Here is a 9,262-nt window from a genome sequence, read left to right as displayed (position 1 = left end):
CAAGTAAGCTCACGGCAGGGGCCGATGCTCCGAGAAGCTCCCTGGAACCGCCACAGGGATGTGTACCGGGGAAAAACATGAGCGCGCTCGTCAGCTCTGCTTGCGTGCGGTGAACTTTACAGAGCGCAGCCGTGCTCCGGCATAGGAACGACCTGGGAGCGGGCCAGGAAAGAGCAGCGCTGGCAGCCCGCAGGTTGCAGAGCCGCGGGGAGCCGGCTGCTGTTTAGCACTTTATTAAAACGAACGTGAAGAGCCAGCACCCGCTTCGCCCAGACTCGTGCGCAGACTCACGCTCTCCCACAGGGAAACTGCCGCCAAAGGAAAACTCAAAAAGTGGTAAATGAGTTTCGGTGAGGCAGGTCCTAGGTCTCAGCCTGCTCCGGGGATGTATCAGACCCTCAGATCCAAAGCCAAGGGTGACCCCCAAGAGATGATCGCAGAAAGAGAGGGCAGGAGGGAGGGCGAGCAGCCAGCTGAACACCTAACCCATGTGAAATGAAGTGCTGTCTGTCACGCCCCAGGCAGATTTAACACATTTCCATTAAATCAACCTGAAAGAAGGGGAAATCCCACATCTAAATGCAGATTAGCCAGGGCTGCGAGCTCGGCAGGGATCTACATGGGGACACCTGCTAGCAGAAACAGGACCTGAGAGACCAGCTACTCCCCCAGTGAAGAGATCGTCCCGGAAGACGTTAAAGTGCCTAAATTCACTGAAGTCCCACCGTACAGAGCCATGGGGGGATAACAAGGGCCTTGGCCCCTCCACGGGCTGCAGCCATGCACAGGGAGTAGTCCCACCCTGTGGACAGAGGTGATGGGTAAGAATCCAAGCAGGAAGAAAGGAGAGGGGAGACAGTGCCGGAAAAACCCCCTACGTTCACCTTGGGAAGTCTGCAAGGAGACGCCTCATCCCACTGCCTGCATTCAGCTGGCAAAGCTCATTAAAAGAGGTGGCCTTTCACTGCCCTTTTCAAACCTGGAAATTCAGGCCTCTTCCATGACAAAAAGAAAAGGTGAATTAAGACATGAAATGCCGGAGGAGGAGGTACACCAACCCTCCAAGCCCGACTACAACCGTGCCCGCCGCCAGCCGTGCCCAGAGGAAATCCAGGGAATCCTCCAGGCGGGCGTGCAGCCTCAGGACCTGCCGGCGCATGCTCTCCCGGTCCCCGGAGTTGTCAATGATGTGACTCGCTAATTTGCGCTTCTCGTCCAGCGGCAGCTGGCAGGCGATGCGAGCTTCTGCCTCCGCCTGGGACAGCCCATTCCTCTTCATCAGCCGAGAGAGCTGTGTTGGCGGGTCGCTGCTGGGACGAGAGGGTGGCACTAAGATGGGCGTGCGGGAGGGAAGAGGGGGTTTGCCTGCCTTCCTCGGCACGAGGGGGAAAAGCTGGGGTAAAGCATGGGGGAGAGACGCTCCGTGCTTCATTTTGGATCCAGCGCAGGTATCCTGTGCTCGGATCAGTGGAGCCAGCACCTGCAGCGCTGCCCAGGCTGACCCTGCTGCGCGTTTTTGGCATTCCCATGGCCCACAACACCGGGGCAGCGCCCCAAACCCTGCCCCAGCCAACGGAGCACAGGTCGTGGAAGGCCCAAAGGCAAAGATTTCCCCCATACAACGGTGCCAGGTTTCGGGGCAACCTCAGTAAGAGCCCCCTCGTACATGAGGATAAACGAAGGTGTCGCTTCTCACACCTACAGAAAAGAGGCAGCCTTATCGAGAGGTTTCACACTGAAGCCGGAGGTAAACCCTCACTGGAGCAGAAGGGACGTGACCGTCCCCTCCGGCCTCTAAGAGAGGTGTCAGTGTCGCAGTTCTCGTGGTTCATGTGGCACTTACCAATAAACCAAGACCGTGTATTTCATAAACTTGGTCAATCTGTTGGTCTCAAAGAGCAGAGGGATGTCGAGGATCACATAGCGGTAGCCTGCAGAAATGATAATACCCCCCCACCAAAAAGGGAATAGCGTTACTCAGATTCCCAAATCCCTCGTGCTGCCCATGCACCGTGGCCACGGCTGCTCCAGCAAAGCAAGCAGGAGAGCTCTACGGCTCCACGATTACAGCCGAGAGGAGAGCAGAGCCTGCTTGCCCTCCTCCCTCTCAGAGGGAGGAAGTGGTTTTGTTCCAAGTTTCCAGAGGAGAAAAAAAAAAAACCAACTAAAAACAAACCCTAACCTGGATGATCTCAGACCAAAGGTGAAGCTGCAGAAATATAATGAGGAGCTGAAACGAGAAGCTCAAATGAAAGCGCCTGTGCCTGGCTGGCGAGAGCAGCAGTCGCGCCGTCATTGCTGGCCTCTCCAGGGGAGCAGTGCCCACAGCAGAATTTGCTCTCCTCTCTCTTTCGCTTGTCCAAGACTTTGCCAGGCTGCGGTCATTTGAGCCAATGTTTCCCAGCTCGGTTTTCTTCCCTTTATGGAAAGCCTTGGCTAAACAGTTCCATTTTTCCAAGGGGAGCAAGGAAATCCTTGCAGACCTCTCACAGCCATGACACTGAAATGCGGGGGTGCCTCCAGGCACAGCCCCAGGGCCTGAAACTTCACCAGAAGTGGCCCAATTTGGTTCCAAACCACTGTCACCATGTGGAGCAGCCGGTGGAGGAGAGCTCGTAACTGCCAGCCGCCATCCTCCTGGGCCGGGCAGCCCACCCCAGGCTCTCCACACGCCTCTGCCGCGCCTGGGGACGTGGGCGTACGCCCCGCTGAGCCCAGGGGAGCAGGCGAGGGTAGGGGAGGGCTGCAAGTCGGGACCTTGCTCCCCCGTGTGTGCCCCGGGCACGAGGACACCCCCGTTTCGCTGGTGTCCCCTCTTTATAACCCAAACCCCCTTAACCAAGCTGGCCATGGCAACAAAAGCCTTGACAAAGACGTCATCATCCAACAAGCCACCATTTTACCAGCATCTCTGCCCAGAGAGACTTCTTGCTGCCCTACAGTTTGATCGATAAGAGCTTTCCTTACACAGTGATCCTTAGAGACAACATCCAGCTATCCCAAATCATTAAAACCTGACTAATGAGGACAGAGCAGCCTGCTGAAGACACACGGCGCTCTCGCTGAGGGGCAGGACGGCATCCGCCTCCCGAGCCCGCAGCCCCGGGTTCAAGACTCCATCTCTGGCTCCCAGCTTTCCTGCCTGTTGCTTCCTCTGCACTTTCTCCTCCTCCTCGCCCCGCAGCAGAGCACGGCCCCGCGGTGCCCCAGCACAGGCCTATTCAGCTGTCACAGGACTCAGCTTTGATAAGCTCTGCGAAACCAGACTGACTCTATTAAGACATCCTTCTGTCTACACGGAGACCTCCAAAACAGCTGGTGATCTTATCTGGCATTTGATTAGACCAAGTTTGACAGCTGTATTTGTTATATTTATCAGGGGAAAAAGCGGGACTTTGGAAACCACAGCTGTCAGCCCGTTTCTCACCTTCTTGAGACTAAAAGGGCTCCGCAGCTTTCATCGAAGCCCAGGGAGGTTGGGGGCAGGGAAGAATATTTGGCCATTTCAGAAGGTATGACATTATCCAGCAAGTAATCTCAGAAGAGGCCTCACAATGCTTTTCTCAGGCCCTACAGATGTACTTTAAACCATAGAAGGCGGTGGCGGTGAAGGGCAGCAGTGAAAGGCAGGAATGAATCCTCCAAACGCCAACGCAAAAGGCCACCGGTGGCAGAGCACAACGGCCGTCACTCAACGTCAGTTCCCTTTCTCCTTCCCCGTCCCTCTCCCCACTTTAAAATCAAAGGCAGAGCGAGCAGGGACGGCTCCTGCCTGAGCAGGAGTCCCGGTGTGCCGGGATGCCGGAACTGCCCGGCCTCTTACCTAGCACAAAGTACTTCAGGATCTGCTTCAGCATCTCCTTCTGGATCTCTGGGTGGGTGATGGAGTTCAGCAGCTGCCGTTTCTCCGGGTGGGAGAAGATAATGTTTCCTAGAGCCTCACGATTTATCTCTCCGTTCTCCAAGAGGATCTCAGTGCCAAAGTAACGCACTATCTGCTGATAGGCCTTGAAGTGGGGCTGCACCACTGATAACATTAAACAGCCGGAGGTTAGAGTCAGTTCTACAGCACAGTTGGTGTTTGCATCAGCGATCGGCCTCGAATGAGTTCTGTTCATTAAATAACCGAGCTTATTCTCCTCGGCAGGCAGCACATCTGCCTGCCAGCACACGCTGAACCGAGACCGGCGCGGCTCAGCGCTGCAGCCCAGCAGACACCTGGCATCGGTGCTGCGGGAAAGCGTCTGCAAAAAAACCCTCTCAGCCCAAGGTCCCTTTGAGGGCTGACACCCGAGAGATCGAAGCATCCTGCAAACATTAATTCAGCGCCACAACCCTCCTCGCGTGTGCTGCTGCTCGGGGTTAGCAGTCAGCAGGGCGGGCGGGAGGACTCGCTGACTACACGCCAGGGAACGGGCAGGAACGGCGGCTGAGCCGATTCCCACTGCCTGCAGGGTGAGGAGTTGGGCAGGGAGACCCTAAAGGGACACGGCCCAGCATCAGGTTTATTTTAGCTGAAAACTTCCGCGCCACCAAAAAATCACCAACAAAAAGGATGCTGTAATAAAACCGTAATTAAGACCAAGCTGAGGCTAACCACAGAGCATGACAGACCTTATATAATTTTCTCACCAAAATCCGGGAACATTGCCACAGGTTGTAACCTCAGGCCAACCTAATAAAAGTCTTTAAGACCAATTTCTTCCTCCCGTGGAATTTCACATTGAGGTACTTTCAGGATGGGTGAAATCCATACAGTAAATAAACACATATAAAAAAGGACTTGGAGAAAAATGAAGTGATTGGTAGAAAACCGACACCGAGTATCTGTAGTGTTTTCCTATTGTCTCTGAGGGCTTTTAGCACCTCCAGCAAATTTTCCACACCTCGAGGGGAATTACAGTGCAATAAAATGTTAAGAGCATCACGGCTTTGAGCGGCTACATGGTAAGTTCTTCACCAAATAGAAAAGCGCAGGCACTTTAAAATGACACCGCCTGCACCACTGCTCAGCTGCAGACCCAAAACCTTCCGCATACAAAATCAGCAGCCCTTCCTGGAGCGAGCGCTGCTCTCCTCGTTATCCCAGTGGTATGGAGGGATTAACATTTCTTCCCGCATCGTGCAGGTAATCGGGGTGAGCAGGGTCTGTCCAGTCCTGCTGAGGCAACAGACCTGGATTTCTGGCTCTTTTCTGTAGCCAGGACAGCATATTTCCAGAGCAGCGAGAGGCAGGTGTGCTGTGCAGAAGCACAGACCAAATTCCCTCTGATCTGGGATATCTGGAGCCTCTTTTTTTTTTTTGAGCGCATTAAGGCACAAGTAATTTTGTGGACCAATCTCTCAGTATTTACAACCAAGCAACATCCAGCACAGAGGGAAATTCTCTTTTAGTGATTCCACCTAATGTAACCACATTACAGGATGGGTGTCCTGGGGCTTAGGGGGGACATCAGATCAGCCAAGGGAGCCCGTTTTACAGAGAACTGCATTTATTTTGCCAGGAGTTGGCTTTCAAAGCCAGGAAGCGTTGCACTCCAGAAGAGAGAAACTCAGGGCAAGATCTCCCCGCGCTGTTTATTAGGACACGATCTTATTTTTTTTCATTATTAAAAATACATCCTAGTTCCAATCCCCCCAAGACAGCTGCTCCACGCAGCCTCATCAACTGGGGAATGGGAGGGAAACACTTGTCCAATGTACCCAGAGCACCCTCTGCCGTCTGCGCTTCCCCGCATCAGCCCCAGTTGTCAGGGGAACCTCAGGGAGAAAGATCAGCTATGCAAAACTCACCCTCTCTGGCAATAACATCAGCATCAATCACGGCACAGCCCAGTTCCCGGAGTATGGCCACCACCGTGCTCTTCCCCGACGCGATTCCACCCGAGAGTCCAACCAGGAACATTGTGCTCTGAAACGGAAAGAAAAGAGCTGAAAATGCGCCAGGACAGGGCCGTTTTGTTCATGCTGCGCACATCAAATATTTATCCCAAACAGGCAACTTCATTCAAAGCTCATTTTCATAGGTTCTCAGGGTGTTACTGAGACATTAGCACGATTTTGGCACCCCTCGGAGCTGGGTACCCTGTTTTACAGGCTGAAGAACAGCGCTGGGTTAAATGAGGCTTCCCTAGTCCCTGCTAATTCTGGATGTGCAGCTTGAGCCAGCTCGAAGTTCCTCCAGCTGGTTTACCTGCAGCTCCACGCAACTCATTCCCCTTTAGCATCTGCACCCATCAAGCCGCAGTCTCACCTACAGCACCCTAAATCAGAGGAAATTTCTGGCAGGGTTGCCAAGGGTGACCCAGGATCAGTGACAAAGGGGAAGAATTCAGATGACATCTCAAGCTGGACCAAGAAACACGAGGACTGAGAGGGAGGGCCCTGCTTGATCTGTACAGCTGGGGTGTAAGAGGAGATAAGCTACCTCTGACATAATCCGGACGCAAAGCCAGTAAGTAAATCGCATGCCCATGCTACCTGAAAGCCAGCAGAGCCATCAGCCGCCCAACGGACACAAGAAATCATGGCTCTGCGCAGCAAACTTGTTTCTGTTAGCTTGCAAACATGGCACTAAACGCAGAGTCCGCGCTGGCCGATGGCCTTGAGCCTGGGAGGGAGCCAGTAACCCCTGGGCCAACCCAGAGCAGACAGCTCCTCTCACGGTTTCTGCACTGAGATCTCTCCCCACTCAATCCAAAACCTGCAACCCGCTAAATCCCACTTGCACCCGTTCACCAAAAGGCTCAGCGACGCAGAGGCAGCTCTGGACAGGAGTGGGGACTCCTGCGAGTAAGGTGGTGTTTGCACCCCCAAAAAGGCAACAGCCACGGCAGACTGGGAAAGCAAGAGTCCTGCAGGACCTGGGGCAACCATGGCAGGGTGGGGAACAGACCCCAGCGTCCCCTCTCCAGCCCCCACAGACCAACACCGGCCCCAGCCAAGGGCATCCAGGGCTTTGTGCAGCTGGGTCCTGCAATTCCCCAAGGACAGAACCTCCAACTTTGCTGTCACCTGAGCCTGAGGCTCCCAAGCCGCAGCTTGTGGCTGTTGCCCCTTGCACCTGAGAAGAAACTGGCTCTGCCACCTTTGGCCAGGAGCCACAGGCTGCTGGTAGACACCCCACAGCTTCCTCTTGCCCAGAGGAAGGGAGACCCAGCTCCCATCGCCTCCCCCAGTGAGCCACGTACCCCAAGAGCCAACAATCTCAGTAACCATCGCTCTGCATAACCTGGGTCTGGTGGCACACCTCCCTCCAGACACCATGGCTACCAGCTCCCAAAAAACTCTGCACATGAAGGAACCAGGTACCTACTCCCCGCACCGTCCCCCACGAACGGGGACCGCGCCACTTTGCACCAGGGGCAGCAGTCAGGAACATGGGCCTGCAGGGTGGCTGAAGATGGGCAAAAACAAAGCACAAGCTTTTTTGCTAGGAAAAAAAAGGCACTTTTGTCATAACTCAGTTCTACAAACAGGACCCAGACCCCCGTCTGGGGGTGGCTAAGTCCTTTGGCAGCTGGAGGCAAATCAGCAGAGGGAGGAACCAGGAGTTAGGGCAAAAGCCAGCAGCACCTGCCAGCAGCGTCGTTCGCTTTGTGGCTGCCGAGAGCCGACGCCAGCCCGCAGCAGCACCACGTGCTCTTTTCCCTTCCAAGACACCAGGCAAACAGATGGGTTTAACTCGAGCAACAACGAGGGGGAATTCAAAGGGAATCGGAAAGGGCACTTACAATAAACATCAGTGCTTTGCGGGAGGCTGACGTAAATCTCAAGCTTTGTTGCCAAGCGAGCACCCGGTCCCCACGGGGAGCCCTTCCCGGCGCTACAGAGGGCTCGGCGCAACAGAGGGGCTGTTTCTCTATTTATTGCAGCAGGTTAAAATCCAGCCCTCCCTGGCAGGATTTTATACACCCCCTGCAACAGCCTACCAGGGCTAACGCCGCGCGAGGAGACTCAGGCCTTTGGTGCGCTGCCTCACAGGGGCAGAGGCTCCACTCACGTGTTTTTTAAAAATACATAAAAATCTCTCCTGCCCATGTAGAGTAAATACAGGGTTTTAACGGCAGTAACCCCTACACTCTGGCCTCCAGCCTCAGCTGGGACTTGGTCCCAAAACAACCTGCTATTTCTGTCCCTCTGTTACATACCTCCGCAGGCAGGCGGCTGCTACAAGAATTACTGCAGGGGTAAAACAGCACTTGGAAGGGTTCGCCTAGAAACCACAGCCAAATGGGGTTTGAAAACACTTGCACTGTCACAGGGCCTGTACGGATATAAGACCCATGGTATGAGGCATAAATACTTCACGAGCTTGGGTTTGAACTGTACGCAAGGGTAGAGGGGCCAGCCCATTCCTGCAGATGTTACAGGCAGGAGCCAGAACCACTTTTCCCCAAAATACACCGTTTTGTGGTGCGTTTGGCCTGCGCCAACTAAATCAAACATGGGGAAAGCTCAAACGTGAGCCGCGGAGGCTAGTCAGGCTGGAAAACTTGGCGAGTTATTCCTGCTGTGAGGAATGCTGCCCTGGGAGATGTAACCCAGAGCCCTGCGGAAGCGGCTATTAAAGACTGAGGTGCCCAAATTTCCCCCGTGTCCCGACTCCTCCGGTTTTTGAGCGCAGCGCAAGTTCGCCTGCCTCGAGCCACCCATCCGGCGTGCCGCAGGGCCGAGGACAGAGCCGCAGGGCCGAGGACAGAGCCCCAAAGCGTCCCCCAGCGCCATGCCGCACCCGGCCCCGCTGTTACTCCCATCCTCGGCTCTGACTGGGGCCTGGCGCGCTGACGGACCTGGCGTTTGGCTTGAGGAGGCTGAAATTAAAAGGAAAAAATCTGAAAGTACATCATTAACTTGGCGGAGAAAAAGCCGCCGCCGCCCCCATGAACCGCCCTTCCCCCCCCCCGGGCCTTTCGGCTGGGCCCGAATCGAGCCCCACGCCCAGGCACTTCCCACCGGACAGGGCCCTGACCGCAAAACGGCGCTTCCCCGGCGGCCCCGAGCCCGGCCCCGGGCCGTGGCCACCCCCGCGGCCTACCCGAGCCGGGGCACGGCCGCGGCTCCCGCCCGGGGCCCGGGACACGCTTGGGGGATCGGGCCGGGCCGCCCCGAGCGAGCGAGCCCCTCCCGGCGCCCTCACCCACTCACCCTCTGCCCGGCTTCACGCGCGGCGCAGTGTCCCGCGCGCCTATTGGCTGGGGGGAAGCGGGATCCCTCTCCCAGCCAATCGGCGCCGCCCTCATTGCACTCGGCCCGCCCCCTC

At 55.7% G+C, this 9,262-nt stretch overlaps 1 protein-coding gene across 1 annotated transcript; it reads right to left on the bottom strand.

Annotated features, from left to right (window-relative positions):
* Positions 1-609: 609 nt before the first annotated feature.
* Positions 610-7,857, bottom strand: DCAKD (dephospho-CoA kinase domain containing). The gene is made up of 5 exons (XM_009493702.2): positions 7,734-7,857; positions 5,794-5,911; positions 3,824-4,027; positions 1,844-1,931; positions 610-1,307 (listed from the first exon to the last, which is right to left on the bottom strand). Exons 1-5 carry the CDS (start codon positions 7,740-7,742, stop codon positions 1,022-1,024), a joined length of 705 nt encoding a protein of 234 aa, XP_009491977.2. The 5' UTR covers positions 7,743-7,857; the 3' UTR covers positions 610-1,021.
* Positions 7,858-9,262: the final 1,405 nt, after the last annotated feature.

The sequence above is a fragment of the Pelecanus crispus genome, chromosome 18 (assembly GCF_030463565.1).
Source record: "Pelecanus crispus isolate bPelCri1 chromosome 18, bPelCri1.pri, whole genome shotgun sequence".
NCBI lineage: Eukaryota > Metazoa > Chordata > Aves > Pelecaniformes > Pelecanidae > Pelecanus > Pelecanus crispus.
This window is presented reverse-complemented; position numbering and strand designations above follow the sequence as displayed.

Bases quoted from the DNA above. Each gene is read 5' to 3' on its own strand.
- DCAKD (XM_009493702.2), bottom strand. The intron at 1,932-3,823 runs GTAAGAGGCCGG...TCATTTCTGCAG, and splicing joins CCTGAAGTACTTTGTGCTAG to GCTACCGCTATGTGATCCTC. The intron at 1,308-1,843 runs GTAAGTGCCACA...TCGTCCCAGCAG, and splicing joins TACACGGTCTTGGTTTATTG to CGACCCGCCAACACAGCTCT.